Source organism: Zosterops lateralis, assembly GCF_965231275.1.
Source record: "Zosterops lateralis genome assembly, chromosome: 3".
NCBI lineage: Eukaryota > Metazoa > Chordata > Aves > Passeriformes > Zosteropidae > Zosterops > Zosterops lateralis.
Window position 1 is genome coordinate 33554751 of NC_139764.1, and position 14219 is coordinate 33568969.

At 38.3% G+C, this 14219-nt stretch overlaps 1 protein-coding gene across 1 annotated transcript; it reads left to right on the forward strand.

Moving 5' to 3' along the window:
- The first annotated feature begins 203 nt into the window (after nt 1-203).
- SLC30A6 (solute carrier family 30 member 6) lies at nt 204-14023 on the forward strand. Its single transcript, XM_083856253.1, has 14 exons — nt 204-287; nt 1865-1951; nt 2569-2653; nt 3678-3720; nt 5729-5794; nt 6196-6276; nt 7519-7554; nt 8330-8424; nt 9143-9191; nt 10974-11093; nt 11390-11492; nt 11805-11852; nt 12411-12479; nt 13500-14023. Exons 1-14 carry the CDS (start codon nt 285-287, stop codon nt 13995-13997), a joined length of 1383 nt encoding a protein of 460 aa, XP_083712379.1. The 5' UTR covers nt 204-284; the 3' UTR covers nt 13998-14023.
- The last annotated feature ends 196 nt before the right edge of the window (nt 14024-14219 follow it).

The window sequence follows — 14219 nt, forward strand, 5'->3', positions numbered from 1 at the left end:
GATGGTGACCACCCGTCCGAGCCCTGTCCCTGCACTCCCGCAGGCGGATGAGCGGCTGAGGTGCGGTGAGGCGGCAGATGAGACCTTTATGTCCCAGGGTGAGCCACCTCAGCCCGCGGCGGGCCGGGGAGGGGCGAGGGCGGGCAGGCCGGGCCGCACATCCCGCGGGATCGGGCTGGGGCTTCCGCCACGTGTCCCGGGCCCGCCGGTTGCCGCGGCGACGGGAACCCCTCCCGCCCCTTCCGGCCTCGCATGGCGCCGTCTCTTCCGCTGCGGGGAGTAATATGGTGAGTGGCCCCTGCTGGGGGCGCGGAGGGAAGGGGGAGGAAGGGCGGGCGTGGCATACGGGGTGAGGAGGCCGCTGGAGGTGCCCGCTCCCTGGCCGGGCCGGCGGCGCCGCGGGGCACCCGGGCTGGCGGGGCCCACAGCGGGCCCGGGGCAGGCGGAGCTGCGTTTCCCCGCCGTGTTTCCTCCTCGGCTCTCCGCCCGCCCCTCCAGCCGGGGCCGTGGGGGCTCCTGTGCTGGAGCTGCCTCTGAACGGGATGGCCGGGCTGCGGTCTGAGCTCGGGGCTCTCCCTCAGCGGCACAGCGGGCACGGAGCTGGGACTCGCCCAGGACACACAGGTTACAGTGCCCCTGTTCCCCGGTGTCGGGGCTGTACCCCGTGGCTCGCTTCTCAAAGACAAAACCCCGTTCTTTTGGGAACCACCGCCGCGTGTGCCTGTCCGTCGGGGCGGTGGAATGTTCCCTTTTCACGCTGGGCACCGCTGCAGTGACATCGGTGTCAGTGACAGGCGCTGTCGGAGCAGTCAGTGCCGCCCGCTGCACAAACGCGTCCTCTGGGGCTCCTATAGCGCCTCAGGGGCCGAGGTGTGGGGCAGCCACTGTGGGAAAACAGCGGGTGCAAGGGCTACGAAAATGTGAAAGGTTTGGAGGGGAAGCCCTGTGAGGAGTGTCTGAGGGCACTGGGTCTGCTCAGCCTGGAGGAGACTGAGGGGAAACCTCACTGCTGTTACACCTTCCCTGTGAGGGGGAGAGGAGGGGCAGGCACTGATCTCTGCTCTGTGGTGACAGTGACAGGACCCGAGGAAATGGCCAGAAGTTGTGCCAGGGCAGGTTTAGGGTGGATATTAGAAAAAGTTCTTCACTCAGAGGGTGGTTGGGCACTGAAGAGGCTCCCCAGGGCAGTGCTCACAGCACCAGCCTGACACAGCTCAAGAAGCTCTTGGTCAATGCTCTCAAGCACATGGGGTGACCCTTGTGGTGTCCTGTGCAGGGCCAGGAGTTGGGCTTGATGATCCTTGTGGGTCCCTTCTAACTCAGAATACTCTATGATTCTTTGTGTTTCTGTAACACAGCATTCATAAGCAGGCCATCCACTGCCTGTTAGAAAAGCTTTCCAAGGTGTTCTGGCATCCCGCATGTGTTTATTGAGAATTAAAATAATCATGTAATGATTTGCTAGTAAAAAAAAAAAGAGTAAGTGCCAATGTTTTGTGCCGGATGAGCTAAACTTGCTATCTGTAGTAGTGCTTAAAGTTTAATTCATGGCACACTTGTATTTCTCAGATAATATGAAATGCAGCTGTGTTGACAAAATGTCTGAAAGTTAATTGAATTTATTTTGGTGAAGAGCCCATTAGTATGTCTTTTTGCCTTCTGCTGGCAGCTAAGGTGTGATAGCTTAAAATCAGGCCTTATTTAATTTGGCCCCAAACTGCTGCAGGTGACAGATCATCCACTACAAGTCCACCAATTTCTGTTGCAAATGGTTCATAAATTAAAATTTCCTTTTTGTTAATTTCGATTATGGTTTAACTGAAGTTTTAAATTAAACTATTGTTGGTTTTTTTTTTTTTTTAAGGGGACAATACACTTGTTCCGCAAATCACAGAGATCACTGGTTGGAAAGTTAACACATGAATTTAGGTTGGTTGCAGCAGACAGAAGGGTAAGTATTGCTTTAAAAGAATCATAATTATAATAGAAATACATTAACTGTAGTAAGTTAAAATACACTATTAACTTATGTATATTAAGAGAGTTTTTCTTTGAATTTTTCTAGCTGTGCTTAATATATATATATCTTTGAAGTGGTATTGCTTCTGTACATTGGCCCTGTGAATTAGTGTTCTCCAGAATTATACTTCTGTCTGATGGGTTCAGTAGAACTGTAAATTGAATGTGTTCAGATATTTTTGGGACCAAATATTCCGCACAAAAAAATGAACCCACTAATATAAAGTTGCACAAGTTGGTCTTCAAAAGTCACATGTTGTGTGCTGTAATAAAATGCAAATATTATAGATGGGTGGGGGGTTTATTATACCAGAAAGGTATTTTAAGCATGATGGCATTCATAAATGAGTTTTAAAATAATCTGTAAAGTTTAAAATAGAGTAAGGGCTTGCTGTTCTAAAATGAATGGTGAATTTTTGGGAGGGAGGAGAAGCCAGTTCTGTTTTTGCATGACCAAATACTGCAATATTGTTTTTTAAGACCAGATAGATATATTTCTATCCTGTAAATTTTGGAAGGTGTAAAATACATATTTATTCTCATCAACAGTCCTGGAAGATTTTACTGTTTGGTGCTATAAATTTAATATGTATTGGCCTCCTGCTCATGTGGTGCAGCTCTACAAACAGCATAGGTAGGTGGCTCTCGTGTACTGAAACTACAACAAACTACCTTGTGTTTCTTAGTTGTGAAGGTCCAGCTGAGTGAAAAAGCCAGATCCAGTACTTAATGGACTTAGGGGTTTGCACAGCCAGGTTCAGAAAGTGCTTCCTTTTCATCTGCCACAGTCAGCTTAGAAGCATTTTTCACAGACAGGTTTGGATGGGTGAAAGTCTTTCAAAGTTCGCACAGTTATTTACTCCTGGTGGTCATTTCCTTCATCTTTAAGAGTGAAAAGCAGTAGACTTTTGAGTTACTAGTCCTCAAACCTGTTGCTTGTCTAAGTAGCACCAGTGACTTGCATAAGATCCTCACTTGCAGTTGAATGAGGATGTTTGTAGCATGGAAAAGGCTTAAGACTTCTTTGCTTTCCAAGGAATGCCCAGCAGTAGCCAAAACACTGCAGTGTTTCCAGCACCTGTGTAGCTGCCACTGCAGAGCACAGTTCTGTGAGGACTGCTGTGGGGAAATGAACTCCAGATCAGCCAGACCCAATGCAGTTTTGTGTGCCTTCTGCTTTTGGATAGGGGCTTCAGTGTGCTTCCCATCCCTGTACTGAGTATAGAATGCCTTTTTAGTTTTTAATTTTTGATGCAGGTTTTCTTGCAGTTTCAGGATAGGTTAGAGAGGCAAAACAAGTAAAACATTCAGTTCAACCTACTTTTCACTGCAATAATTCACATAAGAGATCTCTTACTTTGGTAAGTGATGTATTTCTGGAAGATCTCTTGACTTTCCAGTACTTAAATTCCTAGTCACAACTTAGTCACAAATGGGATACCTTTTGTATCTGGGCTTTATTACATGCTTTAGTTGAATTAGGGTTGTATAATCAACCTGCTTATGACATGAAATATATTGGTGTCTTTAGAATAACAGCAGAGGCAGTTTATATAGGTAGAAGATTGAAAAGAGCTGCACAAAAGGGACTTGGAATACAAGTGATTTTTGCATTGAAAAATTAAGTATTAAGTTTTATTATTTGCTTTTCTTTACAGCTTTAACTGCTTACACATATTTGACAATCTTTGACCTTTTCAGGTGAGTTTTTTCCCATTTTGTCTTACTGTTAATTTTGTCTGTGTATTTCTATACATTTAAAATCTACTTACAGGTTCAAAGACATGTAACTTAGTCATTAGTATAGAAACAGTAACTGGCTTAAATATAGTTTAAATTAGTATAAAACTGCACACAATAAACAGATTGTAGAACCCACCATAGCTGTATTGAGAACTACTAGTAACTCATCAGTTCAATGATGGATTTCTCTGTGCAGATGTGTGACAACATGAAACAATATAGCACAAAGCTGTTTCTGGTTGTTTTCTCAGAACATTTTCCTAATGCTATAGCCATTGATTGTAACCCTCAGTTTTAACATCAGGAAACAAGAAGCATGTAATTCTATTTCAAAAATATTTCACAAGCTGGATACCAAGCAGTCTGCACATAAGGTCATTAGATATTTTCACTATTTTTCTTGTTTTCTAACAAAACAACTTTTAGTGTGATAGTTCTGAACAGCTTTGGTAATATTGACAATGCAGACATGAAATATAGTTAGTTCTTATCTAAGATACAGAATGGTAACAGTGATTAGGAAATAAAATGTATATATATTTAAAATATTAGCCAACATTATCTTCCTTGCTATCTCACTGTCTTATAAAAGGTATGGATCAGCTTTGAGAGTTATATGTATGTCCACTACATAATGTAACTTACCTGACTTACAGTAAAACATTCAAAAATAACATCAGCAAACATGCAGAAACAAAAATGACTTGTTGGGATAGGCACAAAAAAAATTGATCTGTGATTGCAGTAGAATTTAGATTTAACTTTAATGAATCTTGTATTTCTCTTAGAATTTTGTATCTAGTGAATTTTTGTCATCTTCATTCAAAATGCCTTTTTCACCTTGGGGAAATTGGGGAAAGTGTTCATGTTGCACTTCCCATTCATTTGGAATTTATTTTTTTCTTTTAGTTTTAGAAAAAGGTAGAACACCCCTGGCGCTCCTGTCTTAGGTTAATTAGAGGTTGGACTAGGAGATAATTCTATCTCACAGCAATTTCTTTCAAGAGTTTTGATTTACTGTAAGGGAGAACAATGCTCAGTAATTCTGCTGCAAAAATCACTTTCTGCTTCTTTTCATTTTGTCATTTTCCTGGTTGCATATATTAGTCTTACTGAGATTATGAATTTATGGCTTTGTAGATGAACAGTATTACTTCCTGTACTTTTACTTTTGTTCTACATAGCTGAGGATCACATTGTGAGGATGTGATTGTTCATCAGTTGTAGGGACAAGTTCTTGATCCAGTCTGATTTAACATTGTTATTAATTACAAAAGGACTGCATGAAAGCACAGATGGCACTGAACCCATGTGGATTCCAATTGAAAAAAAAATGTTCAGTAGAGAAAAAATCGTTCAATAGAGGAAAAATAGGCAAAGGAAACTATACTTTTCCTTGAAACATTCTGACTACTACCATGGAGGTTCCAAAATAATTGGAATTCTAGATGTTCGATATGAGAAAAATTTGGACAGAAGATAGCAAGAGAGACCTGTGGCTGTCAGTGAATGGCCAGTTAGATTAGAGCTTGTGTGGATGAATGCAGCCAAAGAAAGTTAATCTCTTTTGGCCATATACATAGAAAAATTACACTGTGAAAAAGAAAGGCAATACTTGGTGTGGCCTGAGACTTACTCCAGAGTACTAAATCTAATTCATGGTATATCTCTAAAAGAAGACTTTAATGGAGAGATTTCTTTGGTTTTTCTTTCACTCTTCTGTCTTGCTTATCAGCTTCCTTCTCATTTAAACAGCCTTTCTCAGGTTACAGGATTTCTAGGCAAGTTCAGGAAGTACATGAGGAGCATTTACAACATCACTGTGACAGTGATTCAGGTTGAGTTCTGGGCAAGATGTGGCTGTATTCATTTGTTGAGTTCTGGTGGCTCAAGTGTGCATGTGTAGATTATGCAGTTTGTAAAGGCTGCTGTTATTTATCAGTCTACTTCTCCCCCTTTTTTTCAGTTTGGTAACATGTCTAATAAGCTACTGGGTAATGATGAAGAAACCCAGCCCAGTCTATTCATTTGGGTGAGTCCAATAACAAGGTGTAGTGTTTGATGATACAACATTTCATACGTTGTTTGCTGTCATTGCCTGGGTCCCCAAACAGCCATCAGGAATACTCTGTATGTGAAGGAGCCTAAAAATTAGGAGGACCAAGACTTACTATAAAGTAAATTACAGAGTAGGGGGATGGACAGGAAGAAGAATTAAGAAATGCTTAATTTTAAGCTATCTCTGATGAGTGGAGTGTTAAAAAACCCCTGAAAATAATGCCTATTCCATAAAACTTCCAGTTCCTTCCCATCTGTCTGCTACTGAATGAATTGGAAAGAGTAGGTGTATCCTGCTGGTTCTTGCACAGAAAAGATTCTACTGGATGCATTGTTCAATGTTCAGTGTTTCTAAACTTAATTCTCAAATTTCAGGTTTGAAAGGTTTGAAGTTCTAGCTGTATTTGCATCTACAGTTCTGGCACAGCTTGGTGCTCTTTTTATACTGAAAGAAAGGTAGGGTTATGTACTGTTTTCTTTAATTTTTTAACATATGAAGATATAGTCCAGATCAACCAAAAGCACGTACATTCTACGAGTGCTGTATATAGAAAAGCTTTAGAAAAAACTTAAAGATTTTAAAAAATATATTGCTAAACCTTACTGCTTGCTTACATTTTTTGCACTACTTGTAGGCTTTAGATGTAAAGATGGGAATTGATAAATGTGCCTAAAAAACTCTCTAGGGCAATATTTAATGGTTTTAAGAATACTTTTTTTAAAAGGTTGTGTAATTAATTAAATGCATTTCCTCATGTATCTTGACTTTCTTAAGTTCATTAACAAATAAAACTTCTTCATTTTTACTTCTGTTACCTTTTGAAGTCATAGCAGCTTCATAGTATATCAAGGGTTTGAATGTTTACAGCATCAACTTCTTCACTCCCTCAAAGTTCACTCAAGTCTTAATTTGCCATACCATCTTATGCTTGGAAGCATTTGTATTTTGGGAGGTTAGCCTAAAACGTTATTTTAGTTTTTAAAGATGAGGAGGCTTTTGTTAACATCTGGAATTTAAAACTGCAGCAGTGTACCTTCCCTTTTTCTATTCAAGTGCTCTATTTTCTCTGTAAAGGGCTGTATTAACAACTTAGCAACTTTATACTTTAAGGTCAATGTACTGAACTCACAGTCCACTGGAATGAATTGCCCTCTGTCAAAACCGCCAGGTTTTCCAGTATCAATTTTAGGAAATTCCACAAACTTAGCAGGTTTTTCTGTTACAACTGAAGCTCATTTGTTAACTCACTGGTGGGTGAAGAAAGATCTATATCTACACCACAGTATCCAATGGCTGCTTTATTTGACCTTGCTTAGTGTGAGGCTGTAGGTCAGGAATTTCAGGCTTAGTTTGTTGTGGTTGCCAACACTGGTGGTGGTGCCAGTAGCAATATTTTTTTGCATGTTCATTTACCAGCGTATTTTTATCATGTATGCAGCATTCATGGTAGCTAGCACATATGTGGCACAGTTTGGAAGTATTTGGGAAATCTAAATCACATCTGCTTTGATTCAGTGTTAAATGCTTTCATTGCTTATAAAAGTTGCTGTGTTTATTTAAGCAATTTCTTGCAGTACTGTGTCTATCAGTTTTAGTTTATAAATGGCAGCTAATGCTACGGAACTGTAAAAACATGCTTTTCAGGTATCAAGGCTTTACTGTATGAATATAACTCAAATTTTCAATTATTCTTGTAGTGTGGAGCGGTTTCTGGAACAGCCTGAGATACACACGTAAGAAATTATTTTGACATGTAAAATGTGTTATTGTCCTTTTATATTTCTAATTCTTACTTATCATATATTAGTTATGCAAGTACTTTCAGTACCAAATTGCTTTTGGTGCTTTGGTGCATTTGTTTCAAACCATGTGCAAACTATACTGCAAACCATTCTTTTCAAGGTACAATTGAAATTTAATGCTCATGTTCTCTCAAATAGCGACCTAATTATATATTGCTGTTTTTCCTAGTTCAGTTCCTTTTGTTTCTTGTGGCTTCTTGGAAGGCCTGGTATGTGGGGGGAAGGATGCTGTGGTCAACAGGAAACTGAAGGTTTTGCAAAGAGGGTTCAGACTATAAAAAAGACAGGGAGAGGAAAAGGAATGGGACATGGGATCCAAGTTTTAGAAGTAGTTTTAGAAGTCTGGGGGTATATGGCATAATTCCATAGAAAGCTAAGCTTCTGAGCTGTGCTGCTGAGGGGACAATGTGTTTGTATCTTCAAAGGGCAAATATATGTGTGTGTGATGTATGCAATTAGTTAAGAGCTGTTACTCAACATTGTGAGCATTGTATGATAACAATAATGTACAAAGTTCAGTGATCTCGTGTAACCTTTACAACCATAATACACTGTTGGTTATCGAGTATTACACTAGCTTATCCTACTTGTTTTCAGCCTCTGAAGGAAACCAGGCAAAGTATTTTGATGCTATTATTTGTAGTTACAGGTTGATGACATGTTCTGTGATATAGGAAATTAAGGCACCTTTTTTTCCTCTTCCTAGGGGACGACTGCTGGTTGGTACTTTCGTGGCTCTCTTTTTCAACTTATTTACAATGCTTTCCATTAAGAATAAGCCTTTTGCTTATGTCTCTGAAGGTATGTGATAAATTAGACTGTAACAAGAATTGAGAAAAAAAATGTTAATGTTCCTATTTTTCTCAAGGTATAACTTGTCTGGTAACTTTCTTAACTAGTGGGTGTATATTACTATTACATCTGTTAATGTAACTTGGCGCAATAGAATTGCCATTTGATTTTCAACTCAAACTTTCTTAAAAGCTCTGAGTAGTATGAGGTCATTAATATGATAAACCAAGTATTATTTTAATGCTGCAGTATCCTTTATTTTCAATCTTTTGAATTCAACCAGTGAAGGTCATGTGACAGATACCACCAGAATTTTATGGATGTATTAATGGATTAAAAAGAAGTTAATGCAATAGTTCTTTTTAAAAGCTCTTTTACCTTTTTCATTGTGAAGTAGGTTTGCAGTCATTCCTGCAATTGTAAATTGTCCTGTAAATTTTATCTATTATACACTATATTATATAAAAGATAATGGTTATAACATACAATTATATTTGTATCTAATCAGTTCAGATTATTGTGAGAGATGGATGTTGTACTTGCTTCCTGGAAAAGACAGACTTGGGGCTTTTTTCAAGTGCCAGGGTATCTCTTGAGATATATTTACTCATTCACAGTGTATTTATCAGATTTTTCCCTTAAAATAAAACTTATGTGTACTTTAAAATGTAGTCACTTTAAAATGGTACTTAAAATTGTGGTAACTATTACCTTCTTTCTTTTGCAGCTGCCAGCACAAGTTGGCTTCAGGAACATGTTGCAGATCTTAGTAGAAGGTAAAGCTTTATTTTGTTTTTCAGAATCATTAGTTTCTGGGAGGCAGTGTTCGTTTTGTGTGAATAGTAACAATTTGGGGAGGTATTGAGGCATAAACTTGTATTAGAGCTTTTAAAATAGCTTTTCCTACTGTAGACCTCATGTATGAACTCTGGAGCAAACATTGTCTCCCATATTTCCCAGATACATCAGTCTAACACAAATACATATTTCTGGGTATCTTTTCTTTTGAATATATATGTTCAGTACATCATATGTAATTCTCTTTGGATGAGAATAGGAAAGCTAACATTTTCCTGTATATACTTGAACTACATTTCACAACATGCGATACTGAGTGATATATTTTGTAATAATTTATGTTTATTTACTTTGTGGGCTGGACAAATGGTTCAGATGGTTGAGTTTAAATGTGATACATGAAACAGGTTACTCATTGAACCATAGCTATGAAAGCTCTTCACCTGTCCAGCAGGAAACTGGAGACTCTATGTCTTCCAGGGATATAAGCAGTGTTGCTCATTCATCTTGTTAACTGTCTTGCTTGTATTGGATATCTGAATGCAAGATAACATTGTTTGCAAATAGTTTTGTCAGATGTCAGGGAAGTTTATTTTAATCCGTACATGTTCTTCCAACTGTCTGTCAGTATCAAAAGAAAAATGTTAAACCAAGTTGTAAAACATGTTAAGTATGCTTCAAAACCCATCTGTTTCTGCATCTTGTGATCTTTTTTACAGTTAAGGAAAGGAGAGAATCCTGACTTGATAACAGAATAATTGATTTTTTTATGGCTATAAGATGTTACATCATCAGAACCTAAATCTGTGAAATATTTTGGAAGACTAATAATTAGGTTGCCCAAGCTTTATTGCATTAAAAAAAAAGGTGGATACCAATCACAGACAGTAGCACAACTTTCCTCTTACCAGTGTAGAAACACAGTTTTATGGGGAAGGATGCTGATGGATAACTTGAAGGGGTCCCAGATCAAGAGTAATATAATTTCTACTGAGTTTTGAGATAACCCGTATACTGTTAAGCCAGTATGGAAAAAAAATTAATTACTGTGTATACAGCTATTTCAGATGTGTTATGTAAAGCAATGCTGATTAAAAAATATCTGCACTTGTACATAATTATGTTGATTAAAATTCATACAGGAGCAGGTCAGCACATGATGTCTAAACATAAGTTGGCTTTAACCATAGCAACAAAACATTTCATGTTGTCATTGCCTTGAAATTTTCCAGGACATGACATGCGCTTATATTTATTGGGAGGTACAGAAACTTCTTTCTCTCTTCATACTCCCATTGACAGGAAATAGCTATAAAGAAGTTATTTTCCCTGCATTTCCTCATGCGTTTTCTTGGTCTCCTCTTATGCAACTAGCTGGTCTTTTACCTCTTTTCAGACTCTATGAATTAGTTTTGGCTTTAGCACACTTTGGCACACCGTGGTGGCAGATGGAGTGAGGACTGGTGATACAACAATCTGTCACTACATACACCTGTGTAATACCAACACTGAACCCATGCAGTGCTTGTGTTGCAGACAGCTGGTACAGCTATACCACAGAGCTGTGTTCCCAGAAAAAACACTTGGTTAATTTTTGCTGACAGCAGCCTTTGAGCAGAATTAGTGGGACCTTTACAGTACTCATCATATGCTATGACAGCAAGGTGTGTTAGAAGTCAAATGCTAAATAATGAGAGTAATTTTGGAATTTCAGAGTAGTGAAGAGCTGGCTGACAACTGCTTTTTCTGTTTTGTTGCAGTATTTGTGGAATCATCCCAGGATTAAGTAGCATCTTTCTGCCACGGATGAACCCTTTTGTCTTGATTGATATTGCTGGAGCTCTGGCTCTTTGCATTACATATATGCTCATTGAAATCAAGTACGTGTTGTTGTTGTCTTAAAACAGTAGCTCTTTTTGTATCCAGTCTGTGGGGAAAATATCTTTTTCATGAAAGGAATGATTAGATCTAGGGCTGCATTTTGTATGAATGGCACTGCAACTCTGTGAATGCATCTGTCTATTGTCCAAGATGAATGAGAGTTCAAGTGAGATTAGTATGTGTAAAATTCTGTGAGCGTATATAATTTAAAAGAATGAAAAAAAAATCATAAGTTGTTCTGCCTTTCAAAAATGTAAATCACCAGTATTTCTTTAAAATTGCTCTTTCTCCCTAGCAATTATTTTGCTGTGGACACAGCCTCTGCTATAGCAATTGCTTTGATGACATTTGGTACCATGTATCCCATGAGTGTCTACAGTGGGAAAGTACTACTCCAGGTAAGGCAGCCTCACAAAACAACAGATTTTGGGTTTTGATTTTGTTAAATGGCCTCATTAAAAAAAAAAACAAAAACAAAACAAACCCTTGAAGCCTGTTTTAAGCTTGCAAATAGGAAGTGTTCCCATGGGAATTTGTGAAGTGCTACAAGAGTGTTAATGGTTGTGCAGATGTGCATCACGAAGTCATAAGAATTTAACAAAAATGCCATTGGTCTCTTGTGTGGGTAGACCAGACTTAAAGGCTCTCTTATTTGAACAGGGCCAGTTAATCTTTATTATAACTTGTATTTTCTTTTCTTCTTCTTGAAGACAACCCCACCTCATGTGATTGGCCAGTTGGATAAACTTCTTAGAGAGGTAAGTCAGTGTATAATACACAGCACAGTGTGTACAGCTAATAAGCATTCAGGAATGTGAAGAATTTTTCTGACTAGTCCAAGAAGTTTGCTAAAATTATTTTTTAAATTTTTTTTTAGCTGCATGTAGAAAATATGAACCTTGCTTTCCAAGATGAAGAGTGTCATTTAGGTATCTGGAGTAAATCTGTTTAAGTAGTACAGGCTGTTTTTATTTTAATTTGAGCTACTATTGAAGTTGTTTACAAATGTGAGTTGAAGGAGGAGAAGGAGTACAGGCAGCTGTTGAATTACAGCATAGTAAGTTGAGAACATAGTGCAGTTTGGCTGTGAGAGTTACTTGAAATATGTTCCTTAAAACGTTTTTGATGGATTTGGGTAGCAAAAGTGCATTAGATAAACATTAGTGACATTAACAGACATCATCTGTTCTGTGTATGCAGCTTTTATTTCACTACTGAAAATTATTTGTTATTCACTTATGTATGAAAGTATGTTTCTAAGGGGATTTGAAACTTCTAATTTGTTTTCATATTTATGGATGTTTGTATAAAATTAGGTTTCAACTTTGGATGGTGTGTTGGAAGTTCGAAATGAACATTTCTGGACATTAGGTTTTGGCACTTTGGTAAGTTATGTCTGTATTATCTTTCTAGCCTTTGAAAAAAGTTGTCAGATACTACTTTAATTTTTTAATTTACATAAAGTAAGATATTTTTTCTGAAATATTAACTATTAAAAATGTGATGGAGTCAATACTCCACAGTCCTTGTGTTTATTGCAAAACTTCTCTTCCCCCACATTTTTTTAAAACCTTTGTTGTTGGTTAATATTATTAACCAAGCAGTTCTGGCTTAAAGCATGCATTTTTGTAACCATAGAATTTTTTTCGTATTCTGGAGTGAAGAAAATGACAAACAATAGAAAAAACGTTTTTCAAAATGGTGTGTTAGTGTAAATTGTCTGGGAAGAGAGAAATAACTGTAACCCTTCAAGCACCAAAGGTCTACAGTAGACAGTAGAATCATATGTTTTCAGCATTTCTAGGGAAGAAGTTGGACAAAATAACTACAGTTGTGTTCCAATAATTCTGTAAGCTGAAAGAAATGAAGGGGTAATTTCTGTGATGGAGAATAATCACACAGAACTTGGTTATTCCTGAGTTGGTGCAGGTATTTTGTGACAGCTGGAAAATTAAGTCTCTTAAAATATTTCTTCACTGATTTCTTCTAGTATACTACCCTTCTTACAACAACAAAAAAGGCAGCAGTTCACTTTTTCTTATGTAAAAATAGCTTTCAGTTTACTGTTCTGCAGTTATGCCTAAACTTGCACTTTGTTCTTTTGAGCCATTTTTCTCCCCTAGTTTTGCCTTTCCTGCCAACACATGTTGTATTGTATAGTTTGGTTCTAAGACTCACTTTTCCTGAATGCTGATCTTGATATGTCGATAAGACAGCAACATATTAGGAAATATCAGAATGTATCCTGTAATACGGTTCTTAATTTAGTCAGTAGTTTCCACTGCAAAAGGCCTTTGTGGAATTCTGTGCAGGATAATTTACCTCCTCTTGAATGCATGTGGAGAGTCTTTCTAGTCTTTCTTGGAGTAACCATTAACAGCCAACTTGTTTTTATCCCTTTCTAGGCTGGATCCGTCCATGTCCGAATTCGGAGAGATGCGAATGAGCAAATGGTACTTGCCCATGTCACTAACAGATTATACACATTGGTCTCTACTTTGACTGTTCAGATTTTCAAAGATGACTGGATCAGACCTACCTTATCATCTGTGCCTATTGCAAACAATATCCTGAACCTTTCGGATCATCACATTATTCCAATGCCGTCTTTGAAAGCTGCTGACAATTTGAACCCTGTTACCTCCACTCCAGCTAAGCCCAGCAGCCCACCACCAGAATTTGCTTTTAACACACCAGGCAAAAATGTGAGTCCAGTCATCCTTTTAAACACTCAGACAAAGCCCTATGGATTGGGCTTTAATCATGGATCTGCACCCTACAGCAGTGTACTCAGTCAAGGACTTGGAATACCGGGAATGGGAGCAGCTCAAGGATTCAGAACTGGTTTTGCAAATGTCCCAAGCAGATATGGAACAAACGCTCGTGGTCAGCCCCGACCGTAATAAACACCATTATTTATTATACTTAAGGGTATTGACTTAATTATTTTATTACCCAATTTTTATAAACATTTGGAATGTCAAATCATTCTAAATGGCTGGGAACAAGTGCATTGTTCATATTCATGAAGTGGTTAAATAGCAGTTTTTTCCTTCGCATCAGCAGTAGCCTGTGTAATGCCACAGATATTTTGCAGACTTGTAATACTTTACAAATAGTTTTTA

Bases quoted from the DNA above. Each gene is read 5' to 3' on its own strand.
- SLC30A6 (XM_083856253.1), top strand. The intron at 5,795-6,195 runs GTGAGTCCAATA...CTCAAATTTCAG, and splicing joins AGCCCAGTCTATTCATTTGG to GTTTGAAAGGTTTGAAGTTC. The intron at 7,555-8,329 runs GTAAGAAATTAT...TCCTCTTCCTAG, and splicing joins GAACAGCCTGAGATACACAC to GGGACGACTGCTGGTTGGTA.